Source organism: Gigantopelta aegis, chromosome 1 (assembly GCF_016097555.1).
Source record: "Gigantopelta aegis isolate Gae_Host chromosome 1, Gae_host_genome, whole genome shotgun sequence".
Taxonomy (NCBI): Eukaryota; Metazoa; Mollusca; class Gastropoda; order Neomphalida; family Peltospiridae; genus Gigantopelta; species Gigantopelta aegis.
The window spans coordinates 33,309,697-33,326,056 of NC_054699.1; the positions used below are offsets into that span (position 1 = coordinate 33,309,697).

Sequence of the window (16,360 nt, forward strand, 5' to 3'; positions counted from 1 at the left end):
CTGGTTGTTGCCGAATCTGGATAACAACATTTATTCATATCATCAGCTACATGTATATAAAGTTGCAAAAGAATCGCTACGCATTTGTACATGGACTACAACTAATTTTGTGGGCACAATGATGGAAATACATGGTTAAAACGATCTCAGGTTAGCGCATTTTTTCCGAATATCTGTATCATTTTTGCCCGAATCTGAGGTTTTGCTCCAGCACGGGGGGTAGTTGCCCCCCCCCCCCCCCTGTCTCGTACGCTTATCCATCTTGTATAAATGTAATATTAACCTAAAAGTACCTAATTTTTAACTGCACGCGTACCCATGATAGGCCCAGTGGTAAAGCGCTCGCTTGATGCGCGGTCGGTTTGGGATCGATTCCCGCCAGTGGGCCCAGTGGGCTATTTCTCGCTCCAGCCAGTGCACCACAAAGTGTAACAAAGGCCGTGGTATGTGCTATCCTGTCTATGGGATGGTGCATATAAAAGATCCCTTATTGCTAATCGAAAAGAGTAGCCCATGAAGTGGCGACAGCGGGTTTCCTCGCATTTTGACAGTCATAGTCATAGAACACCACAGAACGAAGGGTCCATTACACATTATGATATTTAACATAATCCATCATGATTACTGAAAACCCCCATGGAAATGAAAACAAGTCTTTCCCCTGACATTTAGGGGCGGGACGTAGCCCAGTGGTACAGCGCTCGCTTGATGCGCGGTCGGTTTGGGATCGATCCCCGCCAGTGGGCCCATTGGGCCCATTGGGCTATTTCTCGCTCCAGCCAGTGCACCACGACTGGTATATCAAGGTCGTGGTATATTTTATCATGTCTGTGGGATGGTGCATATAAAAGATCCCTTGCTGCTTATCGAAAAGAGTAGCCCATGAAGTGGCGACAGCGGGTTTCCTCTCTCAATACCTGTGTGGTCCTTAACCATATGTCCGACGCCATATAACCGTAAATAAAATGTGCTGAGTGCGTCTTTAAATAAAACATTTCCTTATTTCCTTTCCACCATGATAGAATATTAAACTGTCGCCTTTATTTGTACGATCCACTGACTGGTGTTAATATAGTGTTGCTGAATATACAGAACAGAATGCACTGAGTCTCAGTTCAACTAGACCAATGTTCGGCCGGTCCCTTGTTGTACGCTATAGACATGTGGAATCAATCACACTAAACCGGTGTGATCATGTCAGTGTACATCGATGCGCTAATATAAATTTACCACAATAGGTAGACTCTACTTTAAGTGGTAAAGGCTGAGAGAGAGAGAGAGAGAGAGAGAGAGAGAGAGAGAGAGAGAGAGAGAGAGAGAGAGAGAGAGAGAGAGAGAGAGAGAGAGAGAGGAGAGAGAGAGAGAGAGGGGATGGCGAGGAGAGGGAGAAGGGAGATGGGAGTTAGACAGACAGACAGAAAGGGGGGCGAGGGAAGGAGAGAGAGAGAGCGAGGGAGGGAGAGTGGTGGCGAGGGAGGAAGAGAGGCAGAGAGGGGGCGAGGGAGAGAGAGTGGAGAAAAAGAGAGAGAATGGGGGAGATATAATCAGACAGAGAGAGAGGGGGGTGAGAGAGAGACCGACAGACAGAGAGAAAGACACAGATTGGGGGGGGGGGGGCGAGGAAAAGAGACAGAAAGCGAGGGAGGGATAGTGGGGGCGAGGGAGGAAGAGAGACAGAGAGAGAAGGCTAGGGAAGGAAAGAGGGGGGGGGGGGGGAGCGAGGGAGAGAGAGCGGAGAGAGTAAGACCGAGAGAGGGGGAGAGGGAGGGAGATATAATTAGATAGAGAGAGTGAGAGACAGAGATATGGATGGATGGATGGGAAGGGGAGTGATTTAGGTTTTTTGTGTTAAAAGTATAGCTTGTTTTATGAAATAAATGTAATGTATATTGTGTCTGTATGAAAAGTGGAATGTGCACTAATTACTTTATCTACGCTAAAATACATTTAATAACTTCATGTACATGCAGTGTATTGAAAGAAGAAGTAACAGAAATGTAAAATTACAAAACCCTTCAAAACTGGATATCCATGTGACCAAGTAAACAGTCTTCTTTTGGTTTAACCAATGTTAATTACTGCCATACAAGATAAGCGGTTTTGGTACCGACTAACAGGCAAACGCTTTCATATTAAGTTACCGGGATTCTACAATAACTTCGAAATCCTTCTAAACTAGATATCCATTGGGACGTTTAAAAAGTTCAGTTTTGATTTAAGCAATACACCTAATACCGCCATTAGAAATAGGATGGTTTGCGATTGGCCAACAACTAAAGGCATCTCTACTGTGTTATATCCGGAATACTGGAATTGTAATTCAGGAAAATGACCTTGTCTACCGACATGACAAAAGTGATAAAACAACAACAATGCAATATGGATATAACCTGAACGATAAAAATCATTTACGTTTTCAAAATTGTGTCTCTGCTCAAGGCAGAGTCAAAAGGATGTTTTAGCATTACCATGATTGCTCCCACGAGCGAGGTTTCGCCATTAGAACGACTAGCTGCCATTCTCAAGAATCATCTAACTTGTGAAAATGCCCTAAACGTTAATATAGTTAGTCTAAGTACTATGCCTTGTCAAATGTCATGGGAAAACACTATCTGTCTTCCAGGGGCGGGACGTAGCCCAGTGGTAAAGCACTCGCTCGATGCGCGGTCGGTCTAGGATCGATCCCCGTCGATGGACCCATTGGGCTATTTCTCGTTTCAGCCAGTGCACCACGACTGGTATACCAAAGGCCGTGGTATGTGCTATTATGTCTATGTGATGGTGCATATAAAAGATCCCATGCTGCTGATCGAAAAGAATAGCCCATGAAGTGGCGACAGCGTGTTTCCTCTCTCAACATCTGTTTGGTCCTTAACCATATGTTCGACGCCATATAACCGTAAATAAAATGTGTTGAGTGCGTCGTTAAATAAAATATGTCCTTCCTTCCTTCCTTCTTTGGTGGAAACCAAACCCAAACATCCTGTATTATTCTAGCTTTGACCAAATGTTTGACATCCGATAGCCGATGATTAAATAATCGATGTGCTTCAGTGGTGTAGTAAATCAAACTTTATTTATTCTAGCTTTGAAACGAGTATTATGCATCCCTGGAACAAGCGTTCCCTCGGAACGTGTTTCTAATAGGACTTGTGACATTGTATCTGTTGAAAAGCCAATTTGAAATCTAAAATGCGAACACATTAAAGGGACTTTCCTGAGTTTGCTGCAATTTTAAAGATGTTATCGACTAACAGAGACTTTTTAACGATTGTAATTACATATCAAATATATTTTTTCTGCATAAAATATTAGTGGCTGTATATTAAACGTGTTTCTGATCGTTCTAATATTTGTACTAGGTTAAATTTCATTTTATTTCCTAAAATATTATTTTTTCGTACGTACGAAATTATTTGAAGACAAAATCCAGTTTGAGCTTCTTACAAATATTAAGACGACCAGAAACACATTGAATATACAGACACTGATATTCTAAACAAGAAAATATATTTAATATGTAAGTTTAATGATAGAAATATTTTATTTGTCGGAAACATCTTACAATGCAGCAAACTCAGGAATGTCCCTTTAATCTTCCATACTAAGAACATGAAGCAGTATCTTTTGTATTGGAACAATTTTTGTTTCCTGTCAGTATTAAACTTGTTTCTGTGAGATATTCACACTATTTTATTTGTGTTTGCCTAGTGTTAAATTAATGTCATTCTAGATCTGGTTTTCCTTATTTTCAGACAAACATTACAGTAAACAAAACTTTTAAAATAGAATTAAACTGTTTATTAGAAAGTCAAACATTGTTACTTCAGATACATTTAACTCGCCTTCAAGATTGTGCAATATACATTTGGTTAAATATCGCAATATATTGCAGTATGAAAATTATGGCAATACCCAATTCTAGTGATTAATGACCAGGGCAATATTTTACGAAGCAATCTAAGCGCTAAAATCACCTAATTTACACAACTACCTTATAAATGCACTCAAAGTGATTTTAGCGCTAAGATCGCTTCGTAAAAAGGGGTCCAGATATAAAGCTCCTCTCACACTGTCAAGGATCGTCTGGCCGGATCCACGACGGATGAAAACCTCACTGATGCACCACGGTTTAACTATGGTTTTCGACGCATAAACCAAGGATTATTAAGGATAGAGGTTAGTTGACAATGGGTTGCGCTACGGGTCGCTAAGGATCGGTACAGTTTAGTACGGACCACAACGGAGTGTCACGAATGATGCCGGATCGTATTCGTGGCTAACCCGGCATCCTGGTCCTTGACAGTGTGAACGGGACTTAAAAGAAACTAAGCGTTAGACAAATACAACATTTAGTGTTGTCCGAGGACTAAGTCCCTTTAATACACTAGTTAAAGGGGCAATGTCCTTATAGAAAAATAAAATAGTCCACGAACGAACGCACATACTTTGCGAATGAAATATCGTAATTCAGATAACACTTATTTATGTGATGTTTACGCTTAACCATACATCTTTCCGTCAAATTGCCATTGTAGCCTAGAAAAGAGTTTATTAGAAATTGTGGGAGATGTTAACCACACAAACATGAGATAGGGTGTACGGGAAAGTATCAATTATGGTAATTGACATTTACGGTTAAACGACGTGTGCAGTGTCCAGACGGAACAGACGTAATTACACGTGACTGTGGTAAAGTATATGGTATATACGATATGCTCACTGCACCATTCGATCGCTGGTCGCAGAGCAAGCAATATGGATCGGCCTCGGTGGTGTGCATATGTAGTGATTAAATCAACGGTTAGGAGCTCACCGTTTGAGTGTGATAGCAAGGGACCCCTCCCCTCTCCCACCCTCTTTCTCTCTGTCCCCGTTTCTCTCTCTCTCTCTCTCTCTCTGTCTGTCTGTGTGTGTGTGTGTGTGTCTCTCTCTCTCTCTCTCTCTCTCTCTCTCTCTCTCTCTCTCTCTCTCTCTCTCTCTCTCTGTTTCGTTCCAGCCAGTACACCACGACTGGTATATCAAACACCGTGGTATGTGCTATCCTGTCTGTGGGATGGTGCATATAAAAGATCCCTTGCTGCTAATGAAAAAATGTAGAGGGTTTCCTCTCTAAGACTATGTAAAAATTACCAAAATGTTCGACATCCAATAGCCGATGATTAATAAATATATGAGCTCAAGTGGTGTCGTGAAACAAACTATAATTCTATCTTTGTCTGTCCCTTCATCTCTCTCTCTCTCTCTCTCTCTCTGATTATACCTCCCTCCAACCCTGTCTCTGTCTCTCTCTGTCTCTGTCTCTCTCTCTCTCTCTGTCTCTGTCTCTCTGTCTCTCTCTCTCTCTCTCTCTCTCTCTCTCTCTCTCTCTCTCTCTCTCTCTCTCTCTCTCTCACTCGCCCCTCTCTCTATCCTCTTTCCTTCCCTCGCCCTCTCTCTATATATATCTCTATGTGTCTCTCTTCCTCTACCGGCCTGGGTGACGTCGTGGTAGGCCATCGATCTACAGGCTGGTAGGTACTGGGTTCGGATCCCAGTCGAGGCATGGGATTTTTAATCCAGATACCGACTCCAACCCTGAGTGAGTGCTCCGCAAGGCTCAATGGGTAGGTGTAAACCACTTGCACCGACCAGTGATCCATAACTGGTTCAACAAAGGCCATGGTTTGTGCTATCCTGCCTGTGGGAAGCGCAAATAAAAGATCCCTTGCTGCTAATCGGAAGAGTAGCCCATGTAGTGGCGACAGCGGGTTTCCTCTCAAAATCTGTGTGGTCTTTAACCATATGTCTGACGTCATATAACCGTAAATAAAATGTGTTGAGTGCGTCGTTAAATAAAACATTTCTTTCTTTCTCTCTTCCTCTCGTAGTTTAGGTGTCGTTAAACAAATAATTATTTTCATTCTCCAGCCGAAAGTGATTTTTAGAGTCAATGGAATGAACCGCCAATACAACACGACGTTTCTTTCTGTAACCGCTGTTCTGGACAGACGTCGTAAATAGATGACGCGTGTGCATACGACAGCGTGTTTGATTGTTTGTTTTCTTTAGCGACGTCACTAGCGAACATTGATTAATTAATCATCGGCTATATTTGAATGAATGAATGAATGAATGTTTAACGACACCCCAGCACGAAAAATACATCGGCTATTGGGTGTCAAACTATGGTAATGCAAATAAATAAAGTGATGATCAACATCAATATAAAAATTCAAGGTTCAAACAAAAACAGTGTAAAGAACTGTGCAAAAATACAAATACAAATATCAAACAATTTTACGGACACCGAATTTTACTCTAAACTTCAATTTGTGCTGTATTGGCCATTCTCAAAGAGAATGTTACACCCCTGCACCACGGTGAGGTTACAGCACGCGCAGGGGCGGCTATATTTGGGTGTCAAACATTTAGAAGCAACATATATGTTATATGCACTTTCCCATAAATAGGACAGCACATACCACGGCCTCTGATATACCAGAAAGTAGGGCACTGGCTCGGACGGTGTGTGTGTGTTGGTGGGGGGGGGGGGGTGCGTGTGTGTGCGTGTGTGTATGTGTGCGCGTGTGTGTGTGTGTGTGTGTGTTAATGGTTCACCGATGAAATTCAGTCCTACGACACAAGCACTTTAGACAAATGATCTACCAACTGAACCAAGATAAAATGTTAATATTGAATACTATTACTATTACTGTTAAACCATTGATTGCTTCTATTTCTTTCCCTTTTCTGTTTATTCAATCGTTTCTCAACAACGTTTAGTTTATTTATTTATTTAATTCAATCGTTTCTCATCAACGTTTACTTTATTTATTTATTTATGTATTCATTTATTTAAATATTGCAGTCGCCGTTGATGTAAAATTTAATGTTGGTAAATATATGAGATGATCTCGTAAGCTCGATGACTTCTGCCCAATCCTTTTGTATATATACATTATATGCAATAAAATATGTTTTCAATAATAAAAAAAAAACTCTAGCTAAGTCCCGCCCAGCATGCTTGGAATGTATGTATTAAAGTGGATATTTATGTAGATATGAAAAACCCTGTATCACAACAAAATAAGCATGGATTGTAAAGCTGTAGACCCCCCCCCCCCCCCCCCCCCCAGTAAGGCCAGTTCCAGAATTCATTAAATAGGGGAGACGGGACGGGAGGCAATGTTGTTATTATTTTATACCTAGTGGGTCTACATGGCTACGGAAGTGGGGGTGGGTAATTTGACAGGGGTGGTCAGGTCCGTAACCAGAGAGGCATGGGTGAATATTTCCCTGAAAAATTATTGGCCTCCCTTAGATTCCGCGGAGTTTCTGCTAAATTGTGTGCATGCGTTAATTAAAATGTAACTGCCCTTTAAGTAACACCAGCTGATTACTGTCCTGTAGGTATAGCGCCCCCCCCCCCCCCCCACACACACACCCCACTACCATCCCCAACCCCAAGTTTGAAGATTATGCATTGTTGCAATTGACAAAGCAAAATAATACAATTGGTCCCTCAATTGCTGGCATCTCCCGAGGTTTACTGCGATGTTTTGTCTATAATGCATTGTGGGTTTAAATAAAATTTTATTTTGTGGCTGATAGTCGTACACACATTAATTGCCTCCCACTCCCTCCCTCACTATACACCATTCAGAGCGAACAATCGCAAAAGAGCTGTAAACACGTTGAAGACGACAACAGGCGATTGTGGAGGTCTTGGTTCGCCAGCGTCATAGACTGGCCGGCGATCAATACTGGTGCTTCGGATCGCAGCGCTGCCGTCTCAATGTAAAGATAATTGTGCCTACTATTTTCTCTGGAAGAGAATCCATTTGTTTGGCTCTGGAGGCTCGCACGGCAGCACATTGTCACTGGAGTTCCGAGATGATAACTCGCTGTTTGTTATGGTGGCGGGGACAATTCCTTGGAGTGTGTAGCACCACCTCTCGTACTGTGCTGTCGACTTCCATTTAAGCAAGACGCGTTGGATATAATGTTCAGATGCAAGATGAGTGTCAGTTGTTTGAGGTGTACCTATAGGTTATTAGGTTATTGATATATTATACACTCTACCGGCTTGAAGAGGCGAGCAGAAATACTGGTTACATTTTTGAAATAATGAGAAAGGTGGCTGCGTATTGGAAATCGAATTGACAAGATGGTTGGTACTTAATGCGGCGCACTAAAAACTAAAATGTGCATGGTTTATGCTTAGTCGTGCCCAGAAATACAATACTTTTAAATTATACCCAGAATTGCCGGTAAGAAGGATTTGTGTTGAACAGAAAATGAAGGATACCTTTATTCTGGAACTCACTGACGAATTATCTGGTATCGAGTCTCGTTATTTGTTATGTCCGATGAAGAGGTGACACGAGAAAAGTAATCTGGTTTACATAGCTAAACAATGCCTTGATGATTTTACATCATGGCTCTGACTCCATGGGATTTCAGTGGACTGGGGATGGGTTTCGGGCTGTACCGTCCACGACGACCGAGCTACACCTTTGCCACGCAGTACAACCGGCAGAGAAGCGAAAGCTACAGGTATGCCACGAGGCTGGACACCGCGGATATGGAAGAGAAGAGGGAGGACTTCATCGAAGACATCATGGTGAAGAAGAGAAAAGAGAGTTACATCAAGGCCACGCGAAGACATAGCGACGTAGCGCTCAACAATATAGATCACGCTGGACACGGCAGTTCTAGTTGTGAGGACCCCAATAAACACAACTCGTGTCAGAAGACGACTGTCGGGTTCGCTGTGGACGATAAACTGAAGCCTGTGTACACTCTAGAAGATGCAGAAGATCCCAGCACGAGTGAGCAAGGAAGCAGTATCCCCTCTGTGATCCTGTTTGCGTTTAAAAAGAACTTGATCGTCCTCTGTGTGAGTTTCATTCTCATCTTCACGTCGTTCAGGGCTGTTCAGAACATACAGTCGTCCATAAACAGCAAACATAGTCTCGGGATCATCACCATGGGTGTGCTTCACGGCACGATGTTTCTCACCTGTGCGTTTGCACCTGTAATTATTAACATCCTTACAGCTAAATGGGCTCTGGCCTTCGGGATGCTGTGCCACCTTATCTGGTTTGCTGCGAACTTCTATCCTAGTTTCTACACCTTGCTTCCTACTGCTTTGCTAGCCGGAGTTGGGCAGGGGATTCTTTGGACTGCAGAAGTATCATATGTTTTAAAACTCGCTTTTGATTCAGCCAGAGTAACCAAAGACTTGCTGGAGCATGAGATGTTCAGATTCCATGGAATATTCCTTGCGTGCTTTCAAACAACTCAGATATGGGGGAATTTAATATCTTCTATTTTACTTGGAGAGAGATCATCGGGCGATTCCAATTTAGTTTTCAATGAAAACATGACATACTTCACGGACAGCATTATGCAAGACCCATCGAGATGCGGCGTGCTTCACTCGTGCAAGCCAAGTGCCTATAGCGGTAGGTATTTACTAAGTCTATAGCCAGTGGCGAATCCAGAAAATCCATTTAGAAGGAGGGTTGGGGGCAGTGACATGAGGCGGAATGCCAATGGAACTTTGGGGGAGGTTTGAAGGGGATCGTAAAAAAATTAAAATTAATATATAATAAAATTATAACTCACAAAATGTAGGGGGGTAGGGGCGGGTCCCTGCACCCCTAGATCCGCCTCTGATAGCTAGTAAATTAGGTTCTCTTACTTATTGACAACATTATCAATTTGCTGCATGCGATATAAAATGGTTTTGACCAACACAGTCTTTTAAAACAAATATTAGTACATATTAAATATATTACATATTACATATTAAATATTAGTATTTATATAAAATTATACAGTTTTGTATGTTTTTGTTGGGGTGTTTTCATTTTTTTGTTATAGTTGTTGTTGTGCTAATTTTTTTCGTATCCAAACTGTATTTTACATTCAAATACTTTTATACGTATTAATATGCATTCAAATTTAGCACTCGCTTGAGGTGCTTGCGTTGCAGGATCGAACCACCTCGGTGGATCCATTCAGCTGATTGTGGTTTTTTTCGTTCCAACCAGTGCACCACAACTGGCCATGGTATGTGCTTTCTTGTTTGTGGGAAAGTGCATATAAAAGATCCCTTGCTGCAATAGGAAACATATAGAGGGTTTCTTCTGATGACTACGAGTCAGAATGACCAAACGTTTGACATCGAATAACCGATGATTAATTAATCAATGTGCTCTAGTGGTGTCGTTAAACAAAACAAACGTCTTCTTCTTCAAATTTATCAGTTTGGTAGTACTGCATTGTACTTTAAAATACATTCTACATTCAATGATGTGACAGTCACTTTGTATTGAAAATCTCGTGTGTTCCTCATACCAACACAAAATGCATCAGCTATATCCAGTATCTGATTTCACTTTGAAAGTCACGAGTTTTCGTTCATTTACGCACATTTACCAAATTGTTAAACGTTTCTAAAGTCTCAATATATTAGCAAATAAAATGAGTTCGATCTATCACAAACATCGGGAAGATCAAAGAAACGTTGAATATTCATACACTGGTATTCTAAACAAAAATATATTGCACTTGGTATGCAAATTTGGTAGTTAGAAAGAATGTTAGCCGTAAACGTCATAATAAGAGCAGCAGCAGCAGCAGCAAACTCATCCTATCCTTGACAGAGAAACCGGTTGAGGCTGGTACCTGTGTCCAGGACAGGCGTGCGCTACAACAGCTTGCTCTGAATGTGAACGTTAAACAATCAGTCCAGTCCAGTCCAGCAAACCCAAAGCAGTAGATAACCATATGTGTACGGGCTCCCATTTTTGTAAAGGGGGGGGGGGGGGGGGGGGGGGGGGGGGGGGGGGGGGGGGGGGGGGGGGGGGAGGCTTGTTTTTTACCCAAATTAAGTTTAGAAATGTTTTTCCTGAATATCTCTATCGTTATTGCCCGAATTTGAGGCTTTGCTCGCTGCTCCCATGTCTCGTACGCCTAGGTAGATAACAATTCAAGTTGTTTTTGTTTGTTTGTGTGTTAGATTGTTTATTTATTTATTTTTTTATGCTGTGCAAGTAAGGAAATGTTTTATTTAACGACGTACTCAACACATTTTATTTACGGTTATATGACGTCAGACATATGGTTTATGGACTACACAAATATTGAGAGAGAAAACCCGCTGTTGCTACTTCATGGGCTACTATTATTCGATTAGCAGCAAGAGAGCTTTTATATGCACCATCTCATAGACAGTATAGCACATACCACGTTACACCAGTCGTGGTGCACTGGCTGGAATGAGAAATAGCCCAATGGGACCACCGACATGGATCGATCCTAATCCGACCGCGCATCAAGCGAGCGCTTTACCACTGGGCTACGTCCCGCCCCATTATGATGGGGGTGTCGTTAACTATTCGTTCATTCATTCATTCGTTCATTCATTCATTCATTCATTCATTCAGTCAGTCAGTCAGTCAGTCAGTGACATGTCAGTCAGTTCATCAAAGTCATGGTTGTGACAGAACAGGCTGCCTTTCTACATTTTCTGACCCTAAAATTGCTTGCTAAGCAAAGCAAAGCAACGAATGAATGAGCGTTTAGAGACAATCCAACACGAAAAAAATATCGATTATACGATGTCAAATAAAGGCAAATATACTTTAAAAAAAAGAGAGAAAAATTATTAAAAAATAACAGAGTAAACAATTCTGAAAAGTAAAACTTCCATAAAAAGATGGATAGCACAGAACCGAATTATCAACAATATTAAAATGAATAACTTTCTGACATACTGAGAAATATGTGATGTATTCGCCACTCCCATACAAAATCATGATAATGTTGTCATCAGTACGCCTCTGTAAAGGGCAGTGAAAACAGTTATGGTCAAGAGTTCGTGATACAATGATAATTAAAACACTATTTCTGCTACCCATACGGCTGGAAAGCATCACACCTCAACGTACATCTATTTTCCTTTAGTTTGACGACGCATATTTTGACGTCGATCATATTTAATAAATACACGGGGAATATGGGAGTGGGTTAGAGGACAGCGCCTCACAACAGTGAAGATTGTGGACCCCCTCCACACACCCCACCCCAGCTGAAAGGCGAATTGGTAGTACACAACTGGTTCTGGTTCAATTGCTGGTATCTTCTGACGCCTATCTCCTAGAGACTAGAGTCAGATTTGGTTGCACTATCATGTCTTCTTTATTTTCTACCGGCCTCGGTGGCGTCGTGGTTAGGCCATCGGATCCCAGTCGAGGCATGGGATTTGTAATCCAGATACCGACTCCAAACCCTGAGTGAGTGCTCCGCAAGGCTCAATGGGTAGGTGTAAACCACTTGCACCAGTGATCCATAACTGGTTCAACAAAGGCTATGGTTTGTGCTATCCTGCCTGTGGGAAGCGCAAATAAAAGATCCTTTGCTGCTAATCGGAAAGAGTAGTCCATGAAGTCCATGGTCCTTAACCATATGTCTGACGCCATATAACCGTAAATAAAATGTGTTGAGTGCGTCGTTAAATAAAGCATTTCTTTCTTTTTTTCTTTATTTTCTACACTTTTTTGTAAAAAACAATCGACGAAACCTTATCAGCTGTATTCAGAAATTAAAGAGGAGGTAGATTGTGACAGTCGTAACAATCCATGGCTCTAACTGCATAAGCAGCATTTAAAAGGCTCAGAATAGAAGCGATACAGAAGCAAGGTCGCGTTACGTGCTGTCCTGTCTGTGGGAAAGTGCATATAAAAGAACCCTTACTGCTAACAGACGTATGGTGCGGTTTTACTCTAAGATCGACCGACTATTTCTGTCTCTATAAAGCTTTATTTCATGTTTTATATTCATATTTTAAAGCGACAGACCCTAGTTTTTAAACACTAAGGCATATTTTCACTACTATAGCTGTTTTTGATAACTGAAATCATACATTACTTTGATTTTATTGTTTAGATGATCCATTTCCGTACATCCGAAGTGTTTCTCGTCATCCTGGTTTTTGTAATATCACAAAATGCAGTTTTCATAGTTTTAAAAACGCGTGTCTGAGAAGTAACAGTTATGGAGTCAAGTTTTAGTCTATTGTTAAGGGTATTTCACCGATTCAACGTCACAGACTCTTCTTTCACTGTTTATCCAAATGTGTTACAGGTTTGTAGATTAACTAAACTTTGTGTTCATTTTTTCAAGAGAGCGCTCTACCTTAAATGACAAAGTTGCTAAAGTAACACAGAGACTTATCAGGACTGTGGGGGCGGGGGGGGGGGGGTGTCCCTCCCCCTCCCCCCCCAACTTGAGAACTTTTTTTTTATGTTCTACCCTATATAAATAAAGATAAAAATGAGGCTTGTGCCACCTCTCCACTAAAGTCTGTGGCCCCTTCACTTGAGATTGTGCCCCCCAACTTGAGATTATGCCCCCCGCACTTGAGATTGTGCCCACCTCCCCAGCTCCAGATATCGTTAGGGATTAGGGGAAGATCTTTATATTCAATTCCATCTGTTAAACAGAAATAAATATTCGTTCCTACGGCCCTGCTTGCTAACTAGTACGTGTTAATTAACTTCGGGACCATAGACGCTAGTAATAGACCTTGGTAATTTCATTTCTAGTGTTTACAGTTGAAATTTGCTGATTGTATGGTCTATCTAATTCAGTTTTTATTCATTAGTAGTATTTGGATATCGATTACATTCTAAACTATAAACGTTAGTAATTTCATTTGAAGTGTTTGACGTCGGAATTTGCAGTTTGTAGAGCCCATCTAATCGTGTTCGAGGATATCTGTTACAGTGATTATAAACGATTGAGAGAAAAAGAGGTTATCAAGTAACAGGCATCGCAAAAAAGTGTGTATAGTCCATTTGTAATGTGACATAGTTCACGCTATGGCAGAGCGAGAGAGAGAGAGAGAGAGAGAGAGAGAGAGAGAGAGAGAGAGAGAGAGAGAGAGAGAGAGAGAGAGAGAGAGAGAGAGAGAGAGAGAGAGAGAGAGAGGAAGAGGTTGGGCAGGAAAGAAACAGAGAGAGAAAGAAAGATATTGAGAGAAAGAGGAAGAGGTTGGGCAGAGAGAGAGAGAGAGAGAGAGAGAGAGAGAGAGAGAGGAAGAGGTTGGGCAGGAAAGAAACAGAGAGAGAAAGAAAGATATTGAGAGAAAGAGGAAGAGGTTGGGCAGGAGAGAGAGAGAGAGAGAGAGAGAGAGAGAGAGAGAGAGAGAGAGAGAGAGAGAGAGAGAGAGAGAGAGAGGAAGAGGTTGGGCAGGAAAGAAACAGAGAGAGAGAGAGGAAAAGAGAGAAAAGAGAGAGAGAGAGGAAGAAAGAGAGTGAGAGAGAGAGAGAGAGAGAGAGAGAGAGAGAGAGAGAGAGAGAGAGAGAGGTTGGGCAGGAAAGAAACAGAGAGAGAGAGGAAAAGAGAGAAAAGAGAGAGAGAGAGGAAAAGAGAGAGAGAGAGAGAGAGAGAGAGGGGGGGGGGGGGGGAGGGGGGAGGGAGAGAGCAAGCAGACTCATTGCCAATTCCTTCCCAAAAGATGGAAATACCAAAACATTTGATATACCAGTCGAGGGGCACTGTTTGGGATGTTGAAAAAAAAAGTTCTTCGAGCCTAATTGACCCTGCAACACATCGCACCTCTATCGACTGAGCTACATCTCGCAGAAAATAATTTCATGCTTTCATTAATGTGTAAAGGTATATCGTTCACTAAAATTTAGTTTCTAGCTTGAAATAGGTATTTTTCACACATAATAATCCACACATAATAAAAAAATCCACCTAACAGACCTTTGATCAGTTTATTACAAATAAAACTACAATACTCAAGTATAGTGAAATCTCGTCTGCACATGAAATTTAAAACTCCATTTATGTATTAAAGGCATATTATCACAGATCACTGACCTATTTAATGGTCTAACAGATTATTACCTGAACAAAAATAATTCGATTTATCCCTAAATGTACTTTATTCAACCATCTTCGTAACCACCATACTCCATTTAGTAATGACATTTTGTAAAAATAATTCAATTATGGCAATGGTCCATAATTCAAAAACTAAAATTGCCGAGAGGGATAACATGGACTTCACTCCATCATGGTTCAGTTAAGGTGATGTGATAGCTAGATTTGGTTTCCAACAATTATTGTAATTTTTATTTATTATCCATTGTTAGAGAAATAAGGTCCTTAAATCCGTGACAGTATGCCTTTAATTTATTCTACAAAACTATAGTTGATGATTAATTGGTTAATCTGTCTCTACGATTTGACGATTACTTTTCTATGTGTGTAGGATTAAAATAGAAACAGAGAAAATCTAGCTTTACACTCCACGAGCAGACAGCATTCATCACAATGGGTATTAATATCGCAATTAACGCCACCAGTCCATTCATTAGTGATACATGTGACAGTGTTTGTTGTCATAACGCTTCATCTGGACAGTAAATACCTGTAATATAATTTGTGCTGACTAAAATTTTGATTTTTTCAAGAAGTAACTCAAAAACAAAAAAGAATAAATTTACATATAATAATAAAAACTTAGAAATCTTAACTTGGGCTTGTGTTGAGTAAATCTGGGTCATTCACAAATGCTATGAAAAATCTAATCAATCGAGCCTCAAAGTCTATGTTTGCTGTATTACAAAAATGCAGACAGTTCAATTTGTCAATCGATTGTCAATTAGACCTGTTCGACAGGATTGTAAAACCTATATTATTATATGGATGTGAAATATGGGGCTTCAGTAATTTAGATATCATTGAACGATTACACCTCAAGTTCTGCAAATATATATTATGTGTTAATAAGTCGACACCAAGCTTTATGATTTATGGTGAATTAGGTAGATACCCACTGTCTATTAGTGTTAAAGTTAGAATGATTACATACTGGGCAAATGTTGTTAATAGTAGAAAATCTAAATTGTCTGGTATATTATACATGTTGGCATCATATAACCATAATGTTAATGCTATACCATGTACTTGGTTATCCTTTATAAAACGTATATTAGATGAATGTGGTTTATGTAATATATATTCATGTACACAGGTGGATGTTTTGTGGTTAAAACATGCAGTTAAACGAATACTATGTGACCAGTACTTACAAAAATGGAATAGTGATAAATTTGACTCATCGAAAGGTATTAACTACAGAATGTTCAAGCATGAATTTAAATTAGAAAATTATTTGTTGAAACTCTCAACAAAAAATGCTAGAATTCTTTGTAAATTTAGAACTGGAAATGTCAGACTTCCTATTGAAACCGGTAGATGGTTTAATATTGAGAGAGAAAACATAATATGTCACTGGTGCAACACTGATGTTGGTGAGGAGTTTCACTATATTTTTAAATATACGTCTTTA

At 40.6% G+C, this 16,360-nt stretch overlaps 1 protein-coding gene across 1 annotated transcript in view; it reads left to right on the forward strand.

Annotated features, from left to right (window-relative positions):
- Positions 1-8,419: 8,419 nt before the first annotated feature.
- Positions 8,420-16,360, forward strand: part of LOC121376536 (protein unc-93 homolog A-like) — a 36,759-nt gene continuing 28,818 nt past the window's right edge. Inside the window, exon 1 of the mRNA XM_041504481.1 lies at positions 8,420-9,449. Within this exon, the coding sequence (XP_041360415.1) occupies positions 8,420-9,449 (1,030 nt within the window). The remainder of the gene's footprint in view (positions 9,450-16,360) is intronic.